The 23,673-nt window shown below is 31.0% G+C and overlaps 4 protein-coding genes across 4 annotated transcripts in view; 3 read left to right on the forward strand and 1 right to left on the reverse strand.

Moving 5' to 3' along the window:
• The window catches only part of LOC126736497 (ankyrin repeat and LEM domain-containing protein 1-like), a 31,916-nt gene extending 30,494 nt beyond the window's left edge, over positions 1-1,422 (forward strand). Inside the window, exon 8 of the mRNA XM_050440875.1 lies at positions 561-1,422. Coding sequence (XP_050296832.1) covers positions 561-925 — 365 coding nt within the window. The 3' untranslated portion in view covers positions 926-1,422. The remainder of the gene's footprint in view (positions 1-560) is intronic.
• A 1,802-nt stretch (positions 1,423-3,224) lies between these two features.
• Positions 3,225-7,500, forward strand: LOC126736556 (alpha-N-acetylgalactosaminidase-like). The gene is made up of 10 exons (XM_050440956.1): positions 3,225-3,381; positions 3,807-3,969; positions 4,023-4,200; positions 5,062-5,236; positions 5,292-5,377; positions 5,428-5,589; positions 5,641-5,838; positions 6,973-7,134; positions 7,204-7,285; positions 7,364-7,500. The coding sequence occupies exons 2-10, from the start codon at positions 3,812-3,814 to the stop codon at positions 7,393-7,395; spliced, it is 1,233 nt and encodes a 410-aa protein (XP_050296913.1). The 5' UTR covers positions 3,225-3,381; positions 3,807-3,811; the 3' UTR covers positions 7,396-7,500.
• A 4,080-nt stretch (positions 7,501-11,580) lies between these two features.
• Positions 11,581-20,930, forward strand: LOC126736341 (alpha-N-acetylgalactosaminidase-like). Its single transcript, XM_050440654.1, has 10 exons — positions 11,581-11,737; positions 11,999-12,160; positions 12,720-12,894; positions 17,788-17,962; positions 18,020-18,114; positions 18,172-18,333; positions 18,389-18,586; positions 18,645-18,809; positions 19,918-19,993; positions 20,802-20,930. The coding sequence occupies exons 2-10, from the start codon at positions 12,000-12,002 to the stop codon at positions 20,858-20,860; spliced, it is 1,266 nt and encodes a 421-aa protein (XP_050296611.1). The 5' UTR covers positions 11,581-11,737; position 11,999; the 3' UTR covers positions 20,861-20,930.
• A 212-nt stretch (positions 20,931-21,142) lies between these two features.
• On the reverse strand, positions 21,143-23,295 carry LOC126736340 (hydroxymethylglutaryl-CoA synthase 1). Its single transcript, XM_050440653.1, has one exon. The coding sequence runs from the start codon at positions 23,058-23,060 to the stop codon at positions 21,666-21,668; it is 1,395 nt and encodes a 464-aa protein (XP_050296610.1). The 5' UTR covers positions 23,061-23,295; the 3' UTR covers positions 21,143-21,665.
• Positions 23,296-23,673: the final 378 nt, after the last annotated feature.

The following is a 23,673-nucleotide window of genomic DNA, read 5'->3' on the forward strand; positions in this document are numbered from 1 at the left end:
TATTTCAATTTTCAAATGCGTTCTTATCACTTTTCGACCTCTATAGGGTCATCATCGAACCTTTGTTTTTATTAGTAATCGTTGTATTCACCTTGGATTCCTTGCTGCTCTGCGACACTTTCCAGTTGCTCCATTTGTGTGTAACCTATTTCTTTAAGAAAACAATCCATCTCAGGTTTTCCAGTCTTTAGCCATTATTGTAATTTCAGGTATTTAAGAAATTGTTTTTAACATACTGGATGCTACTAACGTAGATTTTTCTCGAACGGAAGACCCTGTATTTCAAGACGTTTTTTGATTCTACAGATTATTTCTTGTCTTATTTGTTTTAATATTACGAAAATAAAAAAGCTTTGAAAAATTAAAAATTCGGTATACAGTGTCTTTTTTATAGAGCCAAGCTTGCGTAAACTTAAATTCACAAAATTTCTGATATATTTTAAATTATACATCTAGTATATTTTGGGCTATTAACTTTTAATGACAATGTCCTATCCCCCAACCATTAAACCCATTACTGCAGTTTTTCTTTATTTTACATCTTTAGTTTTTTCTTTCAGGAAAAAGGTCCCGACCTTATCAACACCTCTACGACGCCGTAGACCTGTGGAAGAAAAACCAATTAACCCCGTCCAGTAAAAAACTCCAAAAAATCATCGACATTTGGCAGTCTGGATACGGTGTCATTTGTCTGCACGTGTTCCTTAATATCATACCGGTCGAGGCGTATACCAGGGAAGCGGCCATGATCAGCGCTTTAAAACTGGATAATTTAACCAACATTAAATCGGGAGAGTTTTATGGAATAGCGTCCACGTGGCAACAAAAACAGAAAAAGATGTTGGGCGTCTATTTACTGTATAGGGCTTTGGGGATTTTTTTGAACGAGGGCGAGAGGCAATTGTGTCCTACGGACATCGATTAGGGCTTTATTTTCAGAATTTAATCAAATTTTTTGTGGCAAAGGTATTTTTTCAATTAGTTTTTTTTACATTTATCATATTTAAATGATATTTTCTATACAACTCCTAAATTGAACTTGATACTGAAAATGAAGTGCCTGATATAAATAATCCATTATATTAATGGAAGTGTACATATTGTTATATGTCTAAGTATATATTGTTTGTTTCTTTGGTATAAATTTGATTGTCTTTATTTAATTTGCCAGGGGCATCTTAAGCAAGAGTTAAACTTTAGGAGCCTATTGCAAAACAAGAAAACATTAAATAATTTAATTACTATATGGTTCAATATTTAATTGGTTGAGAAGCCTCTGTATATGTATTGTATGAGTGGAGAAATCATACATTTTGTTGTTTATTTTGGATATATTTACTTTATAACACCACTCCAAATTTTGGGTGAATATATTATATATAATTCTATATTTTTTTGAACAATATATTTTTGGTATACAAATGAGATTTTTATTTTTTATATTGCCGAAATTTCTGAAAACTTTAATGAGTTAAGTATAAAGTAAGTCTTGATAAAATCATGTTTAAGTTTAGCAATCTTAAAACGATATTTGTAAAAAATAAAGGAAAAGCTAAATTGGTAGGAATATATTTTCATTAAAAAATTACAGTTTAACATTTAAAGTTGACCAATGATGTATCAGGTTGACGCGCGTCTACACGAATTTCTCCAAGGCGCAAGATAGAGTAAATAATAGATTTCTTATAGCTTACAGTGAATTGTTTTTGAAATGGTTGGGTGCAGCATGCTGATGGGTCGTAAACCAACGGTTAAAGACAATATCTAAATATGTTACAGTCTTTATCTTAGAAAAGAAAATTTAAGGAAGTATGTTTTGTCCATAAATTTATTAATGGTTTAATAATCATCAAAAGATAAAAAGGAGTGTGCAGAAATGGGAGAGTCTTATGTTCATTAGTGGATACAGAGAGCTAAATGATCATGAAGTTAAAAAGCTGTCTTAGTCATTAAGCATAACGTACCTATAAAAAGCAAAAAATACCTGAGAAAAATCCTACTATCTGCAAAATTATTTTTATGAAATATGGTATCGGACGTTCGGTTAACATTCAGTTAATTTTAAAAGCAAGGACTTATTAATTTGTACTGAAAAGAAATCATGTTAGACTATTTAGAATAATAAGAAGAATCTTCCTTCAATCTTGTAGAACAAACAAAAAATTGTTTTGGAGACCATAAATTAATCTTAAAAAAAAAAACAAAAAAATCCAACATAAAACCAATTTACAGTTACAGTTTAATAGGGAGAGACTATCTAATAGGGAATATCTAAAGGAACACATGTTTTAGGGATAAAAATAAATGAAATAATCAAACCAGATAAATTCATATAATGTTATAAAAAAAATTACATTCAACTCACTTTCAGTTAGCACTGATGATACGCATTAGCCTGACTAGATAGGGTAACCCTAGGCTAGATCTCGCCATGGCTTTAATAAATGTTTATATTGTATTTATTTTGGGGATATTATTAATGTACAAAAGAAGCAAAATATGCTGTACGGTACTCAATATAAAAAGGTTTATATCAAATTTTAAAGCTTACTGCCTGCTTCGAATATATCTGGTTTGATTATATCCTGCGAGCAATGCAGCCACTTACCTCTTTTACAAATAAATGAGTTCCTGGACTGGTCGAATTCAACTTTTCCTTTGGAATAAGCGAGATAGTTGCGAGATAGATTGAGGAAAAAAGCATTTAGAATCATGTTGAAGCAGTTCTTAAGTCAGGTATTGTTATAAAATATTGTAGAAGATGAATTAAATTATCGCTATGATTTAGGAATATTGGCAATTTGTATGTTATAACAAAAATAGCGAACGGTTTTTGGACATTGTTCGTAAATATAATACTCAAAATTCAATGTTCGATATCCTGTTCATAGATTAATTAATAGTACGATCTGCTGACTATATGAAGAGTTTTAATTAAAACATTTATTATGAATATTTACCACTCAATAACAAAGGTACGAACAGGCTCCACTTTTCAATTGTATTTTTTTAATATAAGAAATATCTAATATTCAATTAAAATCGCCAAATTGTCTTGTTAATGATAATATTGTTTGTAAACTTTGTAACATCTCAATAAGGAAAAAAATGTTGTTTATAAAATGTTTATCACTATGTAAATTTTGCCATCTTTTTTAGTATGAAGTGCTTTATTTTGTTTTTATTTTGGTGCATACCTGTATTGTCTATAGATAAACAAGATAAGTATATCACTTTTTTGAATGGCAAGAACAACATCTTATATATATAATTGGCGTGATAAATAAGATTGTAGGTTCTTCAACTTTAGGATTGCTCTTCACAGCTATAAATACTGCCCTTTAAGTAAAACATACTACTTTGAGTAAACATACGAATAAGGTTAGTGAATATTTTTATTAATAATTTGGTTTAGTAAAAAAACCTCATCCTTCTTTATGATAGTTTAGACTGAGATAATGAAGATGTGAATAAAAATTTAAAATGTTTCACTTAATTTCTATATTACTCTCTGGATCTTCTGAAAATTTAAAGTTTATAAATGATGAATATTCATTGTGAAGTACCTGACCTAAATCCCCATTTTTATCTGAATCTTTTTTTAAATTGTATTTACGTCTTATAGTAATAAAATGTATTCATTTATTCTACATAAAACACCAAAATAAACTTACATGAAGTACCTTGGTTCCTTAATCAAAGATAAGCCTAACAAGCTATTAACCTACTTCCATATAAGTACCCTGATAGTCTAATTATCGGGTATAAAATGTTCCAATATTAAAAAAACTAATTTAATCCCTTAGTAGCAATGAAAGCTCTAGCGATTTTACTTTTCGCCCTTTTGTCCCTCCGGAGTTTTCAAGGGTTGGATAATGGACTAGCCAGAACTCCCCCCATGGGATGGTTGAGCTGGGAACGATTTAGGTGCCTAACGGATTGCCAGAAGTTTCCTAACGAGTGTATCAGGTATTAGTGGACATTTTTCTCTTTTTTAATGTACTAAAAAATTGCGGTTTTAGCGAGACTTTATTTAAAAGAACGGCAGATAAAATGGTCAGTGATGGTTATCTGGCAGCTGGATACGAATACATTATTATTGACGATTGCTGGTCGGATAAATCAGGACGAGATTCCGATAACCGACTTAAGGCTGATCCTATAAGATTTCCTAATGGGATAAAACCATTGGCAGACTATGTAAGTTAAAACAACGGATTTCTAGTAGATTTTACCAGCTGGAGATTTACTTGTGAGTGTTATACAAATTTATCATTTTTAAATCCGGTATATTGATTAGTTAAAGGTTTTTGTCGTGTATTATATGTGTTATTGAAAAGGGGTGAAATAATTTTGTATTAAGTTTGAGTTTCATGGCAGAAAGTTTAATTTTAACCTTTGAAACGTTGGAAGCTCTTTGTTTCTGAAGCTTTATTTATAAATTAACGTTTCATAGAGCACAGTTGCATTCGTTTTCTTTATATAATATTTTTAAAATCAAAAGTTTTATGAAATTTTATTAACACATTTGCGATTAATCCCAAGAGAAATAAATAAAATATAAACAAAAATCCGGGTTGAATTATTGATGAAAGTGAAAACATATAAATTATTACTTGTTGAAATATCGAAATTTATTATGTTTTATTAAATATTTCTTTATTTTTTACTTATCTACTTTATCCATAGACTTATTATTTCGTTTTAAAAAATGAGCATGACTATAAGCGGTAGATAAAATATACTTTGACGTAAGAATGACAGTTCAAAATGGCGGGTAGGCGCCATTTTGGAAAAAAACAAAGATAGACGTTTTATTCTAAGATTTCCTAATAATAATGAGTCTTTAAAAATAAAAAAAAAACTAGAGGCTTTTTAAACTAAAAATTTTCCTAAAAACTGCCTTCAGAAGCAAAAACTTAATTCTGCATCAGCCTGTAGATGATTTTCTCCATTCCCACTTGTCAGATCCTTTCTTCAGGATCTATCAGTTTTTATATCACGCAAATAGTCATACGTTAACATACGTTAAGAGAAAAATAGGATCCGACTTTTTCCTAGGTACATAACCTTGGTCTACAACTTGGTATCTATGGAGACTATGGTACCTTAACATGTGGTGGTTACCCAGGCAGTTTAGATTACCTAGAGTTAGATGCCCAAACCTTTGCCGAATGGGGCGTCGACTACTTAAAGCTAGATGGATGCTATGTTTCAACTGAGGGAATGGAAGAAGGTAAGAGACTCTTAAAATTAAATGTCACACATATTTTGACCACATTTTCATATAGGCTATGCTTTAATGGCTCAGTATCTAAATAACACTGGACGTCCTATAGCTTTCTCTTGTAGTTTTCCTGCTTACAAAGGCCTGGAGGTAAAATGGTGGCTTACCTTAAGACTGTTATTTAACTTATTTATATTTAGGCCAATTATTCTATGGCAGTAGAGCACTGTAACCTATGGAGAAACTACGGAGATATCGACGATAGTTGGGAAGATGTTAGGGATATCGCCACATGGTTTGCAGATAACCAAGATTTCCTACGGCCGTTTGCTGGACCTGGACACTGGAACGATCCAGATATGGTAGTGAAAAACGATTCTAGCGAAATTAATTTTTAAACAAGTGCATTTCAGTTAATTATTGGTAATTTCGGATTAAGTCTGGAGCAAAGCAAGAGCCAGATGACCATGTGGGCCATAATGGCGTCACCTTTGATTATGTCTGTGGATTTGGATACCATTAAGCCAGAATTCAAGGCGATTTTACAGAATGAACATGCTATAAGGATCAATCAGGATCCTCTTGGGGTGCCTGGAAAGCTGGTATCTAAGGTAAGTTTCAAGTGGGGTATTCCTCAAATATGGTCCACACATCCTCCGTTCTCCCACACTTTGTGTTTTTAAGAATGGTATCTAAATATAGACCAGCTGTGGCAAAAAAATCTTCCAGGTAATTAAAGTAATTATTTTACTTTAATTGCCTAGAAGAAAATAATACTTCAAGTGCCTGGAATAAAATAAAAAATTATTTCGAATTTTATTTTTATTTATTACATTATATTTACCTTAAATGACATAAAAATCGACGTATATACCTTAATTAAAATGGAAAATGACACTAAAAACCTGGAAAATATAAAAATGTATCTTAATCTGAATGGATGGAAAATGTAATAAATTATTTCTTCTTATACCTGGAAAACTTAAAAAATTACTTAAAAGGGATAAAAAACGTGATAAATTATTTAAAATGCCTGGAAGACGTAAATACCTGGATTAAAATGAAAAATCACCCCAACAGCCTGACACAAAATGCCAAATACATTGAAATACCTGGAACATTTATTCTAATACCTGGAAACCATGAAACGTTACGTCAGATCCCTGGAATTAAATGAAAAAAATAAAATATGTTTTAATAAATACTTACTTGTAATAAACTAAATTTTTAGTGCTTTTAATTTTAGTGCCTGTAAAACGTAAAACATTATTTTTAATGCTTAGACAAACAAATAACAAACAAACAAATAACATAACTGGTTAACTTTCTTATCATAGACTGATTTGTCTGCACAATGTTTCTCAACCTTTCTTGTGTTCTGTTTCATCGTCTTTTAGCTTTAGCAAGGCTAATCAAAAATCCCTGTTTGAGGCCATACTTTACATTTTATACCCCTATTTCACATTGACAACCCTAAATACCTGCATATATTCAAAAAATTACTCCAGAAGTCTGAAAAACATTGAAACGTTAAAAAATTACTTTAAATGAATAGCATACAATTGAAAATTAGCATAAAAGTCTGGAACATAAAAAATGACTACAAAATGATGAAAATGCGTTTTGATATCCAGGAGTCTAAAAAGTAAAGTCTAATAATGTAACTCTTCATGATAATTTTCAATTTTTGTTATCTGTGTATAGTAAACTCTTCTTGATTTTATATAAAAAATGTGTTTTTTTAGGATAGTAGCATTATGGTTTGGAGTAAACCATTGCAGAGCAGTGGCACCTCAGAAGAACTTGCTTTGGGGCTAGTTAGCAATAGAACTGACGGTTATTTATATCCCTATGACGTATCTTTGGCTAATTATATTCAAAGTACTTCTGGAGATTATAAGGTTATAGTAAGTATTTCTCGTGTAATAAGAATTAGCTTCTTGCGAGTTTAAACTAATAATGTCTGTATATTTTAGGATGTTTTTGATAGTGATAATGAAATTAATGAGAGGTCGTTTAAATACTCCGATAATATTACCGTAAGGATACCCCCAACAGGTAATTTTATATTAATAACGTAAAAAATACAATTTTTTATTTAGTTGGATTAATTATAATGCTTAAATTAATTTATAGGTGCGGTGCTACTTTTGATCTCATCACTTTAGTTTTAAGATTATAAGTTTTTAGTATTAATTTATTTATAAAATTATTAGGGCTAGAATATTGTTTTTGTAAGTTTATGTACAGCAGAATAAAAATTTTAATAAAAATTAACGATTTTCATATTTTTTGACATTTGAAGTGCATTTAGGAACTGTATATTTTTAAGTAAGTTAAGTTTTTAATGTAAGTTTATGTACAGCAGAATAAAAATGAACTATTTTCGTATTTTTTGACATTCGAAGTGCGTCAAGTACTGGTATAGAGGTTATAGAGGTGGCATAGTTTTGTCCATTTGTTTTTAAATTTAATTTGTTATGAGCACGTAATGAAAAAGTTTATATTATATTGCACATTTAATAAAATAATGCATAGACATGTGGGGACTTAATGCTTAAAAATGAAAGTGTCGAAAAAAATATTTGAAATTCCGGGAATAAAATGGAAATTTGTTTTTAAATTCAGTGCCATAAAAAACGTCTAGAAGTAGAGGATATAAGTAAAATCTTAAAAATACGAAATATTATTCTAATTCCCGGAAGACGTAGGAAGTTGCGTTAAAGATAACTAAACAAACAAAAAAAAGAGAACAAGCAAATACATAAAACCAGATTTACATCCATACTATAGTACTATCAATGATTAAAATTTTTCTTACACTAGTTTTAAAAGCAACTTGCTGAAGTATATACAAATGAAACCTTGAGAAATTCTGTTCTCTGGTGAGGTATCGACAGTGTATTTTTAAAGCGAATATTCACACTATGTGTATCTCTCCTAAAATAAAATTAGAACTCGTACAAAACAAATTAAAAGCATAAGAGAAAAGGCGTAAAAAATTAGGCTGAATTAGAATAAAATTAAATATTGCTTTAAATGCCTGAAGAGTTTACCAATGTTTGGAATACATATCAACAAATAATTGATAAAATAAAGTTCCTGGAAGACAAAAAAAAATTCTGTGTGCTTGAAAGTACTGGAGTACACAACAACTAATTCGAATTTACAGCACAAAGAAAAGGAAATGTATTTTTTGACATTCGATGTGCGTTGAGTATACAGGGTGTTTCAGAACTATGGGATCATACTTCGGGGGGTTGTTTAGTGCAACAGAAGAATCCGTTTAAGTATAGGAACCCATGTCCGGAAATGCGTCACTACGGCCCTAAGACGCGTTAAAATTTATAAAAAACATTAATGACCTAAATAGGATCTGCTGCATTTATTTTTATTTTTTGTACATGATACCATAATAACAATTGTTTAAAATCAACGCTTATCAATATCATGTTTAAAAATTTTATAGTAAAATTGTAAGTTTTTAAACATTTATTGCTAATGGAAAACTTTACCAATCAAGAATTGGCGGATATGCATTTGGCATATGGAGCAACAAACTGCAATGCACGAGCAGCATCGCGGTTGTATCATGAACGTTATCCCGAACGACAGCATCCTGGATACAAAAAGTTTATTGCGGTTCATCGGCGGCTCGCTGAGACAGGCATGTTTAAGACCAAGATGCATGATACTGGTGTTGCTCGAACCGTAAGAATGGTCGAATTTGAAGAAGAGGTGCTTCAGCGAGTTGCCGATGAACCATCAAATAGCACACGTGACGTTGCTAAGAATATCAATACAAGTAACACTTCTGTCTGGCGGGTACTACACGAGCAACAACTCCATCCTTACCACTTCCAAAAAGTTCAAGGTATAACTGCAGCTGATTATCATCCTAGAGTTCAATTTTGTCAATGGCTTCTGGATCACATCATTGCACAACCAAATTTTTTACGATATGTTTTGTGGACCCATGAAGCCTCTTTCAGAAGAGACGGTATTTTTAATAGTAGGAATAGCCATGTTTGGGACGAAGAAAATCTCCAGTAGAATCAGAGGTAGACTTAATTGGACGAATAACAGCAGCATTTGAAATCATTCAAAACGAGGATCAAATTTTTAGTGTAGTCCGCCGAAATCATGTGCGGCGTTCAAATCGGTGTATTGAGGTTGGAGGAAGACATTTTGAACAATTGTTGTAATGGTATCATATACAAAAGGTAAAAATAAATGCCTTTACCACAATGTCATGTCTTCCTACATTTTTGGCTTGCATTTACACTTGGAAGTTAAGTCATTGACTTATAGTCAAATAAAATAACTATATGTATAATTGCTAAGGTTGAATTTTGAGCTTCGCAATTAGATTTAGAAGTATATTTTTAGAAGTAAAGACATGCATCTGTAATTTGCCTAATATGTTGCGAACTATTACTCCTTTGTCTTAAGACGGCCATGGATAGAAGAGCAATATTCCAATAGAAATAGTTGTATATGGGTGATCCAGCTAGTTTTCTTAAGGCTTACCACAATTTTCAAGTAAATTTCAAAAAAAGCGAATACATTTTTCAGCCATTCTATCAGCCTAAGTATGTAAAGGGATTGCGCGGATCCTATCGGTTTCTAGTAACTGGCATAATTGTTGAAATACTTCTGACTCTTAGTTTCTTCCTTGTGTAAATGTATCTCTTTCTTGGGGATACCCATCTTGGTATTCAGATAGATAGAAATAGATCTGCAGTTGAAGAATAGCACTTCATTTGCTGTGGTTGGTCCTTTGTTTGTTTAGGTAATTAATATTTTTTCTAAATTTAAACGCGTCTTAGGTGGCGTAGTGACACATGGGTTCCTATACTCAAATTGTTGCACTGAACAACCCCTAGAAGTTTGATCCCATAGTTCTGAAACACCCTGTATATAGGTCATGGATGTGGAATATACTTTTGCCAACTTATCCTTAAATAAGCAAGTAATATAAAAAAATAATTATTTTGCTTTTAATAAATAAAAAAATTAACTTTTTTGTATTTCCTGGAATGTTAATATTTTTTTTGTAAATGTAGTGCCTGAAATTTTCAATTTGAGAAACTGTTTTTATCACTGTAAACTGAAAAATTACTTCGAATGGTACATCTGGAAAACACGAATAAATACGTCAAATTCATGGAAAAGGTAAAAAATTAACTCAGGCGTCTAAAAGATATGAAAAATGTATGTATTTTTCATCGAATGCATAACATAAAATTAGAACTCCTACAAAATTAATCGAATATATAAGGGATATGAGAAATTATTCCTAATGCTTGGAGGGCGGAAAACATTAGGCTAAAATAAAATTACATATTGCTTTAAATGCCTGAAGGGTATAGAAATGGTTTTCCAATGCCTGGAACACAAAACAAATGACGTCAAGTTCCTGGAAGACATTTAAAAAATATGCATGTTTCAAATTTCTGGGGTACATAAAAAACTGCGTCGAATGTCTAGCAGAATAAAGATTTTAAGAAAAAATGGGGAGATATATTTTTGATCTTTGAAGTTCATCATGGATCTGGAATATATTTTTGCGAATTTATTTTCAAAAAAACGAGTAATAAAAAAAATATATCCATACAACAAATAACGTCAAATTTATGGAAAGGCCTGGATAACTTAAATCAAGTTTCTAAAAGATACAAAAACTTATTTCCAATGGCTGGAATACATAAAAAAATATTTAAAATTCCTGAAAGGCCTAAAAAAATGAAGTTATAGTCCTGGAATAAAATTGAAAATGCAAAGACAAACAAAATTAAGTCAAATGCATAAAAAGAATAAGAACTACTATTCCGAAAACCTGGGAAACGTAAACAGTTATATAAACTGCCTGAAATAAAATTAAAAATTATTTCTATTACCTGAAAAACTTTTATATTTTCTTGGAATGCAAAACATTAACTTGGATGGAAAAAAATTAAAATGCGTTTTTAACATCATCACCTTAGTATTACTTTATTAATAAAGAATTATATTATTTTTCTTTATATGTATTACTTTATTAATACATATTAAGAAATGTGACCTCTTTTTTAATGTACCTAGGTTCAGCAAAAACAAATTTAACGAAATATAATAGACGAATATACCTTTGTCTATTCTTATGCAAATAATAAAAAAATCTAATTTAGTATACATTTAGTGACTAATATTTGGTTTAAATTTGCCTTGCAATGCTAGGAAACATGTTTCTGAGTGGAATTTGAATTTACCATATATGATTGTCTTACAAAAATAAAATAAACCGCATTAAAACCACCCATCTGTAAATTAAAACAAAACTTACTATCCTAATCACGGTTTGTTGAACCGTTATCGAAAAGAAATTATCGCAGATGCTTTTAAAACATTACATTTAACATATTTAGTAGAGTTTAACCTTGTAGTAATCAGAGTCGACTTAATTATTATTAATTCCGTAATAGATGAGCAATAGTTTTATTAAAATTGTCTTTTTAGTGCATTTTAAAGGTAAATTTGTATATAATTGTAATTCTCTTCTCTTTGCGCTTTTTTAAATCACTTTTTTATAAATGAAATTAAATAATCATGACACAAGTCAAAAAAATGTCACTGTTACGTCTTAAAATTTATCACTCTTCATCTCAAGAGATTTTATTATTACGATAAGAACGTAAAACACTATAATTTGGATAAGAAAATGTAATAACTAAAATTGTATGTATATTCATAAGAAATTGTCACTAATTAACATTATTTTGTTTATAAAAGAATGCCAGGAATATTAGGATTAACCATTTGCCTGATTTTTGTAACCAGGACCGTTTATGGTCTGGATAATGGACTCGCGTTGACCCCTCCGATGGGATGGATGCATTGGCAAAGATTTAGATGTTTAACGGATTGTGTGGCATATCCTGATGACTGTGTTAGGTAAGAAAAAATCCAATTATTGTTATTATTGTATAAAAAAAGTGGAAGTTTGGTAAAAAAGTTCGATTATCTATAATAAAAGAACTCAAAATGATCTTACAGAGACTCGAGTGAATATTTGAAATATACTTAGATGAAATTGAAAGCCACAATAGAAGCAAATTAAAGTTGAGCCATATTCGTCTCTATTTTTGAGATATTTACAAAAAAAGAGAGCCCAAAAAATTATATTTTTTATTCTAACGTCACTAATAACTCGTGAACAGTTGCTGGATTTATCTACAACACCTTGAAAAAACTTCAAATTCGTTCAAAGGCCTGGATAAGGTACAAAAAAATACGTCAAAATGCGTTGACTGAAATGAAAAAAATTGCACTTACTTTCGGACACTCTTGTTCCTAAATTCTAGTGCTTTTGAAAATTTCTATGACAATCAATCAATCAAACGCATTTGTTCTAATGAAGAAACCATGAAAGAGACGATCTCCTCTAGATTCGTCCACTTAAACATCTAATACCCGCATTTTCACTAAACCTTCTACATTAATTTCTTTACAGTGAAAAACTATTTCGTCAAATGGCCGACCATTTAGTAGATGACGGATATAAAGACGCAGGCTACGACTACATTATCATCGATGATTGCTGGGCAAGCAGAGAAAGAGATAAAGACCATAAACTTCAGCCAGACCCTAAGCGGTTTCCTAGTGGAATTAAAGCTCTTGCAGACTATGTAAGTTTTTGACTATCATATTTTTAAGAAGTACTTATTGCTGGAAAAGCTCTTAAGTGGAATGTTTAAGACGTGGTTCTTCAGTTGAGCAAAACTAGTCCATTTTGACGATTTCAGTCCTTGAAATCTACAGTTTTAATAATCTTACGAGATATTAATCCCATCACAATAAGACTTTAAAAAGAAAGATAGCATTAGAGCGTATAAGACTTTGAAAAGAAAGATAGTATTAGAGCGTAATACGTTCCTTAAAGAAACGCTTCAATTTCTGGGTTTTATTTTACACCATGTTTCCTATATTAATTTTATCTATTAAAATGAATTATAAGTATCAATTTATAGTAATCAATGTTTAAAATTTGGAAATCATGCAATTTTTACAACCGTACGAGAGACTCGTGCCTAACAAGCGGGACGGTACAAATTGCACAGGTACAAAGGGTTTGAACAAGAGACCTTCTAGTTCTAAGGAGAAGGTTACAGTAACAAACTTAAAATTCCCTAAAGAGAATTCGTATTTAAATGCTCAAAGTAAGGCTGCCACAGGACCAAGCACGGACGCCATAACCAGGTACAGTTTTAATTTTAAAATTAATGGTAATTGATGATATATAGCAACAATAAACGGTGTCATTGAGATATAGAAAATTAATGATAATGTAGTAAGCTTTGAAAATAAAACGTAGAAGTAGGAATTAAATTATAAAAAAACTCCAGCTTCCTCAGGCACTGAAGTAAAGACACGAACATATCAAACATAACAAAATATGCAAATCTTTCTATCTTTAAAATTAAAATAACAATTAGTGGTAATCCAACAATACATGGACACACAACGTAAAATATACATCACAGGTTTTTGTAGCTCAAAGCTCTAAATACTTGGAAATTAACGAATTTTTTACAGGCAATTATATAAGAAATATATTTTCTATATAAAAATATTCTTTTATTCGAGCATAGAAAAGGGGTAAAAATTTTAAGAAAATATTCCCTTTTTTATTATCAACATTTGTTGCTGAAATTTTTAATTGTTTATTACAAATGCCTGGAAGAAATAGTAAAATTTAAAAAAAATAAAAAAAGAAATAGAAAATATGGTGTGGCTTTAGAGGTATAAAAAGTGTATATTCTATATAGAAATATAATTATTTTTAATTAAGCATTGCTTGAAATAAATAAATAAGTACGTAATGTACGGCATTACGAGAGGCTCCAGGGAGTGCACCATGCAGGGCCGTACAAATTGCATAGATACATTAAAAATAACCGTGGAACAAAATCAATATTTAAAAAAAATATTCTTATCCTTTCTGTTCTGTTTTATGAGTAAAAGAGAATTTTCAAAACTAATGCAAATTTGAGAATCATACAGATTATACGGCCTTACGAATACACATGTACTCGCGCCAGCCTAACAAGCAGGCCCGTACAAATTGCATGATTTTTTATATTAACTGTTTGTGTAAAATTATATGGGTAAGTAAACTTATTTTTTTGATCAAATTTGGCGTCCATTTCAAAATAAAATTTAAACGAAACGAAAATAATATCTCTAGACTTTGAAATAAAAATCCTTAATAGAGGAAATTGTGAACGTTGCTCAGCACCTCAATCCCTCACAAAATCTTTAAATGTCAATCAAGGTTTGACAAAATTATAACACGAACTGTCGACAGTAAATGCCAGAAAGCATCGTCAAATATTTTAGTTTTTACCTCACAAAATGGATCCTAATAATAGTTTTCCTGACCTGCACAATCTTTTACATAGCATCTGGTGTAATAAGTGTCATTTATGGGGTGAAATTCATTTGGGAAGTGTCTCAGTACAACAGAACGAACGGATGTGTATTAATAGGATATGGAGTCATCTTGATAGTCTATGGAGTGGTTATGTATAAGGTTATCCAGGAATACCCTTCAGACTATTGGATAGAAACATTTCTTGTTTTCGCCATCGTGATAGTTATTATTCAGTTTTGTTTTGGATCCGGTGCTCTATCAGAAGGAACAAGTGTTTCCAACCCAAACATCGAACACTATCTGACTCTAATTTATAATCATACCGAAAAGTACTCGAAGCAGATCATCGATAGCTTACATCAACAATACGAGTGCTGTGGTCTATATGGAAATAGAACTTATATTAATGTGGATACGTTTTACACGATAATGTGGAGCTGTTGCAAACATGGTAATCCAGCTCGGAACTGTTACGTTTCTCAGGCATTTCCAGACGGTTGTGAAGTCTCTGTTAGCAAGATAAATAGCAGTGCTTGCTATAACCTAGGAAGTTTATGGATCGGGATTGGTACCGTTGAACTACTTACCATATTTTTGGTGTTTTATTATAAAAAAGTTTATGCCAGAAGACCCTCCTGAACATAATATAGATTTTTTTATACAAACTATTGATGTTTATAGATGTAAGATATAAATTTGTTAAAGTAAATAAATTAATAAACAACAAGCAATATTTAAGGAACATGACTTTCTTTTAGGGTCGAATAATCATTATGCAAGCGCGTCTCATGTGCGTGAATTGGAATCATGCAATTTGTAAGGACGTGCTAGACTTGCGCAAACATAACAAGCAGAGCGGTACAAATTGCATAATTTTTATTTTGTGTATATCTCGTAAACTTGTTGCATTTATTTTTATTTTTTAATATTTGTGTTTATTTTTTAAATTATTTTTGATTTTAGTTTGGAGCATTTTTATAATAATTTTAGAAAAATATTTTTGCGATTAATTAAAAAATTACAAAGCAGGACCGTAGCAGAAGGGTACTTCTCCCATTTATTATACAGGAATAAAAAAGGAATTTTTGAATTAACGATCTTATTAATTTTAAGCATTCATGAAAAATAAAATTTTAATATTTTTTTTTATTCCATTTTCTTTCTCGCATTATCTATCAATTTTGCGACCTATTAATATTCAAAATAATAATGTTTTTATAATATTTCTTTCATAGAATTGCAGAAATTAAGCAATCATAACAATTAATTTAAAAATAATTTTTATTGATCAAAACAGGCATCAAACCGCTTAGAAAAACAAAACAAAAATTATTTCACTGTCTGGAAGGTAGATAAATCTATATACATTTCTGGAAACTCCAAATACTTAGAAAACAACTGGAAAAATTATCTGTCTTATGAATTAAAAAAAAAATCAGATTTTCTAATCTGGGTTGTACAAATTGCATGATTTTGTGAATGGCTTTTAATAATTGCATTAATCATGTATTATTTAGTGTCACACAAAATTTTCATAAAAAATCGACTTGATGCGACTGATTTGAAACTTTGAAAGACTAAAAGATAATTGGAAATTCCAAAATAAAACCATACTAATGGAACTATGAATTATGTGCTTGTGTGGAAACCTTAGCTCATTTCTCTCTTTATCCCTCTGGATTAGGCTTTACTGCCTCGCTTTTCTATTCTAAAAATAATAAACGTTTCAGGCACTTTTCACTAATATTTAATACCCGCCTGAAATATTTAATTAATTATTAGTTAAGGTTTAAGTTTGTTTTACAATTCCAGAAAGCCGAGCTGTAAATTTCTTACAATTTCAGGCACTATAATTAAAACTATGACTTAAATTCCTGGACTATTCAATTAATTCACTAACAGTTAATGTTTAAGTTAAGGTTTAAGTTAAATTTATTTTACAATTTCAGGCAGTCGAAGTCCAAGCGCTCAAATGCCCGAACGAATTAATATTGAATAAAAATATTGAAATAATTATAATTGACGTTTAGGTTGAACTTATTTTACAATTCCAAGTAGTTGAGCTGTAAATTATTTTAAAATGTCCAGCACTTTTAATTAATAGTTAATGTTTAAGTCCAATTTATTTTACAATTCCAAGCAATCCAGATGTAGATATCTTATTATTTTAGGTATTTTACTTAAAGTTATCACTCAGTGGTCTGGAATAATTAATTAAGTAATTAATTCAAAGTTAAGTCCTAAGTTAAATTTATTTTACAATTCCAGGCAGCCGAACTGTAGATTTACCATGTCAGGCATTTTAATTAAAATTACGACTCAAATGCCTAGACTAAATATTTAATTAATTTATAGGTAACATTTAATTAAAAATTATTTTACAATTGTAGGCAGTCGAACCGTAGATTTCTTACCATGTCAGGCACTTTAATTCAATTTATGACTAAAATGCATAGATTAAATATTTAATTAATTTATAGTTAACATGTAATTGGAAATTGTTTTATAATTTTAGGCAGTCAAACTCTACATTTCTTACCGTTTTAGGCACTTTAATTAAATTTATACTTAAATGCCTGGTATAAATAATTAATTAATTTAAAGTTCAAATTAAAAATGTAATCAAACACATTTAGCCAGGGTTGAGAGGGTTTAAGATATCCAGGTATGGATAGTAGTATAATATCTCCAAGGCTATGTAAGCAAAAAATTAATTTAAGATTAGGGAGCCACTTGGTATTCCTAGCGTAATTTAAGTTCGATTTTGGATTTGGAATGAATTTCTCTTAATAATGTTTAAGGTCTAAAAGTTCTTAGTGAATGGAGTAAAAATTTGTGGTCCTTATATTATTGTCTTCCTGTAATTTAACTGTCTGGAAGTTAGATAAATCTATATACACTTCTGGAAACTCCATATACTTAGAATATTATCTGTCTTATGCATAAAAAAAAAATAATTTACCAAGATTTGAGTATCTTGTACTCCGGGTCGTACAAATTGCATGATTTGGTGAGTGGCTTTTAATAATTGCAATCATGTATTATTTATTGTCGCACAAAATTTTTATAAAAATCGATTTGATGCGACTGACTTGAAACTTTAAAAGACTAAAAGATAATTGGAAATTGCAGTAAACATTATTTTTAGGTACATCAAAAAGGACTAAAGTTTGGCATTTACGCAGACTACGGAACCCATACATGCGCCGGTTATCCAGGCAGTATTAACCACATGGAGCTGGATGCCAAAACGTTTGCAGAATGGGAAGTCGACTACCTTAAATTTGACGGTTGCCATTCTGATATTCTATTCATGGAAATAGGTAAGACTATTTATTATATTAATACCAACTCGCTCCTAAACTTCCAGAAATTTTTAGGATATACTCTGATGTCCAAATACCTAAACCAAACTGGTAGACCGATGGTTTATTCATGCAGTTGGCCAGCTTACCAGGAACCTTTGGGGATCCACGTAAATTGCTCTACATATTATTTCCCGTATTGCTGATTTTCCCAAATCATTTTTCAGGCAGATTATGATAAAATGCAACAAGTATGTAACCTCTGGAGAAACTGGGATGATGTGGATGACGCTTGGCCTCGCGTTACAAGAATTATAAATTGGTTCAGTGAGAATCAGGACAGAATCGCTAAATATTCCGGGCCTGGACACTGGAACGATCCTGACATGGTAACCTGGCTCCTTTTCTACACATGGAAATATTTACTTGGATAATTCATTGTAGTTGATAATAGGAAACTATGGATTAAGTTACGAGCAAGCCAAAGGGCAAATGACCGCCTGGGCCATCATGGCTGCCCCTTTAATCATGTCTGTGGATTTGAGGACCATTGAACCCAATTTTAAGAGTATTTTATTAAATAAGGCTGCTATCGCTATTAATCAGGATCCACTGGGGATACAAGGGAAATTAGTTCTAAGGGTAGTGGTCTATTTTTCCAGATATATAAGGGTTAAGGGTTCATTATGGTCCTTTTCAGTCAAATAAGATCGATTTTTGGACTAAGCCTTTAAGTGCAACGGTGGATGGAAGTAAATCTTATGCCATAGGGTTATTGAGTAATCGAATTGATGGATTTCCTTATAGAGTGAAATTTACTTTGGCACAATTGAATATGACCAATACAAATGGATATACTATTAGGGTAAGCCATTGAGTAATAATAAGAAAAGTATACTGATATTCTGGATAGTCATTTTCAATTATTACCTGAAATATAAACTTTCTTATAGATATTTTTTTAAGGTAAAAACATAATTTTATCCTGAGGTCTGAAAAATGAATTTTTCCAATATATTGGATTTTTACTGCCTTTTTTGCATTGACGTTTAAATAATCTTGAAATATCAACCGAGAAACCTCTCGGATCTGCGATGAAAAATATTGATTTTTCGATTTAGGTGACTTGGTCAGAGTTGAGTTATAATATTGAAATCTGGACAAAATGTCATTTAGTTTTTCAATCGTCTTGAAATATTATTTTTCTTCGGCTTTCGATAAACGAGCATAATAGCATTTAATCCCAATCATTCAAGATCCTTGGATCTAGGATGATTTAGCAAAAATGCCGTTTTTGGCATGGGAAAGGCGATTTTTTAGTCAATTATTTTATTATACAGAATTACCTCCTTAGTTTTCTACCATATTGTCCACTATACCATGGATAGATAACCACTGGGCATGGACATTTAGGAACAAATCATATTCCAAGCTTCGTGGTATGAGGCCAAACTAACGGTGAATTATAAAAAGAAATTTTATCAATTTGAGGATTTTTGACTATTTTCAAGTTCTTATAAGCCGAAGAACTATACACCTACCTCTCATCTTCAAAATGTAATTTTGTATCCATATATTCATGATCCTTAGAATATAGAATATGATGATTTTATTCCACTATTTCTGAACTCTTTTTAAACATCCACTCGCCTTTAAAATCTAATTCTATATAATATATGCTTATTCATTCAAATTTGTCATTTTCTTTCTTTGGCTTTAATATATACAATGTTTTCTTCTTAAAAATAATACATTTCTGTATAGTAGGTTATCGTAGTTAACCCTTCAAAGGTTAACAAATTTGAAAAATCTATAGTATACATATATAACAAATAATATGTAAATAAATATATATTTAGAGCACTTCAGTAAACTAAACCTTTTCACTGGAAATTGTATTCTATTATTCCAAGGATATTAGGGATATGTACATTTGCATATAAGCTTAACTTATGTAGATATATTTTTTTTAGGATATATTTGATTCTGTAATTGTATCTCCAATTGTTAAGCCCCATGAAGTAATGTATATCAGAGTGAAGCCGTCAGGTAAGGAAAATTATATTGTGTAATACAATGTACGTCGAATAGGTACCTAATATGATCAATAGTTTTATGCATTTTGTGTCAATCACCTTTACACAATTTACCTGTTAAAACATTTAATTATTGATCTTGACATTGACTCAAAAGTCAAAGTAATAAAAGCTGTATGCAAGTCATTTTTCGATGTCACCTTCACAGGTATATAATTTTGAAGTTACAATAAAAAAGCATGAAACGCGAATAGTAATAATTGATTCCCAATAATGGTCAATAAAAGTTTATTATTTTGAAGAATGCCATGTAAAACATTAATCGTCTATTATGTATTTTATTGTGTCACGTTCTTTGTACCTATTTTATTTATTCTTATATCCAACAAAACATACTGCAAAAAAATAATAAATTAATACTTGGAGCCTAGAAAATTACTATTTAAATACGTAATTAAAATGCAATTCGGGGAATAATAATTGGACCAAGAGTTACAAGAATAAACAAAAGAACTGGATCAAACTATGAATTAAAGGGAACTATTTCTCGAATTCTTTGAAGAATCTAATAATTCTATTCAACATTATGACATATTCTATAATAATGATATAACTTTCTCCATACGATGCTTTCAAAATTTCACTTTCCCATCTGAAGAATTACTTATGAATCAAGGTCGAGTGTAAGTACGTGATCACAAAAAACACTTTCCTTAATATAATATTATTAGCAATTTGTTGAATAAATAAAAGTGATTTATACATTTGGCACATTTTGCCAGATTTTCTTGGGTGTGAAAGGTTAAAAAATTTTTTTTTAGGTGCTGTGCTACTCCTTGCAACTCCATTACCATCTATAATAAACGTCAATTCTGTGTGAAGAGGAGCAGGACACAATGATATTATGAAGTTATTCTTTATAGCCCAATTAAATATATTTGTTTTATTGCTGTAGATATTTTTATTTGATAAATGACCACTGTTTGCAATAACCATTTATAAGCTCCTGATTCCTTATAAGTAATTGTTTGTGGACTGCAATTAAACCCTTATCTTTTATCTTAAAATCTTTTATTAATAAACTTCTACATATTGTCATTTAACAACCATAATTCAATGAAACAGAATTTAGTTTTCAACGTTTTTAAACAAAAAAAAACAATAAATCAGCAAATACTTATATTGTCATGCTAATAATAAATAAAAAGATCAAATACTGGCACTAAATATTGTACATATCTGACAGAAACAACAGTTTAACTCAAAAAAAAATTTCTTAACATTATTATCATTTTCCTCCTTCATTACTCTTATATAGTGTATAAAAATATTAATACCAGTGTAAATTAGATTAAATAATTTACATATAAAGCTTTCAAATTGACCCAAGAGAAAAGCTTATTCAATCCCTGTACTGTTTAAAAATATACTTATACCAACCAAACATGGTTTTCAATATTTCCATTTTCAATTAAACTAATCTACATGTCATCAATAATCATTCACTATTTTACCGTAACATTACAGACATTGAACTTGACCCTTGAATTTACTTTTGCAATCAAACCATGACTTTGGTAGGTATGCCCTAAACATTCATGTAGCATAAAAAGGGAATTTTTTTGCTACATACATGTTTTAATTACACTACATAAATCAATATACTACTATGTTCAAAAGTACCCTCATGAGTAAGAGTTTCCATTGGTCAAATGAACTGATCCAGGAATTTTATCATAAAATCTCCTATGCTTATCGTCAACTTTAGATAAATAATAAGTGCCAGGGAAGAAGTGGCTTCTGTCTCCTACAGGATCATAAGGAACTTTGTGTGCACTATGCTGTCTTAATTCTAAAGTGGCTTCAAACTTTTCAGGGGCAATTTTAATTCTTTTTTCTAATAATGGTTTTACATAATTTAAATTATCCTTAAGGGTTTTTAAGGCAGAAGATGGTTTGATTGTAAGTGAATAGAATGAAGAAGCCAAACCAGAACCATAAGAAAAGAGAGCCACCCTATTATTTTCTAATTCAGACATATTCTTTGATACAATATAAGATACTAAACCCCCATAAAGTGATGAGGTGTACATGTTGCCTACATTTGTTGCTACTAGCAGAGATGGTTTGGTCTTTTTATCGAAACATTCCTTGCTGACATTCAAAAATGCTTTTTCTACATCCCTGTCAAAATAAGAATCTTGCAACTTGACATTTTCAAAAGCTTCGAAGCCTGGATATTGCGATTTCTTTTTGTCAGCAGAAGTTTTCACAAAATCATTCAATGCTAACCTACCTACAGATTTTTGAACTAACTTACAATAAGGAGTATGAAATAAAATGCCATCAAAAGAATTAATAGTCACACTTTTCTGCATCAATTTTTCTGCTTTCTGACAATAAAGTTGGTAACAAGAATCCAGTGCTTCCAAATAGCATTGGACAGAAAGCTTCCCATCCACTACCGGATACTCAGAAGTCAAATCTGGTTTGTAGAAATCATAAGCATGCTTGAAAAAACAACCTCTGAGACCCCTATCAAATACTAAAGGAGCATTTGGTCCAATAAGCATGGCCACTGCCCCAGTGCCTCCAGTTGGTCTTGCTGGTCCTTTGGCATAAACAGCGATATCACCTGCTACAACCAAAGCATATCTTCCATTCCATGCTGAAGACTCCACCCAGGAAATGGCATTAAAAAGTGCTGCAGTACCCCCAAAACAAGCATTAGTAGTGTCAATACCTTCTATATCTGTCACACCATAGGGTTCAAAGAGTTGCATCAGCACAGTTTTTACACTTTTTGACTTATCAATGATTGTTTCAGTTCCAACTTCTAATCTTCCAATTTCTTTGGGACTAATATTGTACCGTTGCATCAGATTTTGAACGACCGTGAGGCATAAAGAATTTATGTCTTCCCGGTCATTACAGAATCCCATTCTTTGTTGTCCCAGGCCCACAGTGTATTTTCCAGCAGACACCCCATCAAATTGTTCCAGTTCAGTTTGATCGACATACTGGGAAGGGAAAATGATTTCCAGGGCGATAATACCAACGTCAGCCGGCCAAGAACCCATCGTGCCGCTTCACTATTCTCCTTTTATGTAACTTGTAAGCGAAAATCACTTGACACTACTACAGTTAACTAGAGACCCGTCGCGTTATGTTGATAAATAGCGAATGTTATTTTTTCATGCCATTACACTTTCTAAATATCCAAAAGTGAAATTTCCCCTTCTTTTTACTAATAAATAATCATAAATTTGGGTTCCATTTACCTGCCGTCCCCCCCGTGGCCCTCGCTAACCAAACGTCATGTGCGCATAACACATAACCTCAATTTTGTTAACGTCATCAATTTGGAAGTGTCACAGGTATCGCGCGTGTATTTGATTTGCTTAGTTTGTCGTTACGTAGACGCGCTTTGCAGATTGACTTTATATAAGGCTCAAAAGATCAAAGCACAGAATAAGCGAGAGTTAAGTAGAAATTGAATTTGGAGGTACTTGAAGTAATAATAATAATGTTTTAGATTATAGTACATAATAGTTGTGGTCAGTGCTCTGGCAAATAGTTCTGCACACACTTAACGCGTGTTTCTTTAATGACGTGAACATCTTCAGTCGTAAAGTAAGTCAGTTAGTAGGTGTGGGATGTCCACCTCGAAATAAAGGGTTTAAAATTCCCATA

The sequence above is a fragment of the Anthonomus grandis genome, chromosome 5 (genome assembly GCF_022605725.1).
Source record: "Anthonomus grandis grandis chromosome 5, icAntGran1.3, whole genome shotgun sequence".
NCBI lineage: Eukaryota > Metazoa > Arthropoda > Insecta > Coleoptera > Curculionidae > Anthonomus > Anthonomus grandis.

Excerpts from the sequence above, each read along its gene's own strand:
- LOC126736556 (XM_050440956.1), top strand. The coding sequence starts at position 3,812 with ATGAAAGCTCTAGCGATTTTACTTTTCGCCCTTTTGTCCCTCCGGAGT. Across the intron at positions 3,970-4,022 it reads TTTCCTAACGAGTGTATCAG|CGAGACTTTATTTAAAAGAA; the intron begins GTATTAGTGGAC and ends TTGCGGTTTTAG. Across the intron at positions 5,378-5,427 it reads CTGCTTACAAAGGCCTGGAG|GCCAATTATTCTATGGCAGT; the intron begins GTAAAATGGTGG and ends ATTTATATTTAG.
- LOC126736341 (XM_050440654.1), top strand. The coding sequence starts at position 12,000 with ATGCCAGGAATATTAGGATTAACCATTTGCCTGATTTTTGTAACCAGG. Across the intron at positions 12,895-17,787 it reads TTAAAGCTCTTGCAGACTAT|GTACATCAAAAAGGACTAAA; the intron begins GTAAGTTTTTGA and ends CATTATTTTTAG. Across the intron at positions 17,963-18,019 it reads TATTCTATTCATGGAAATAG|GATATACTCTGATGTCCAAA; the intron begins GTAAGACTATTT and ends AGAAATTTTTAG.
- LOC126736340 (XM_050440653.1), bottom strand. The coding sequence starts at position 23,060 with ATGGGTTCTTGGCCGGCTGACGTTGGTATTATCGCCCTGGAAATCATT.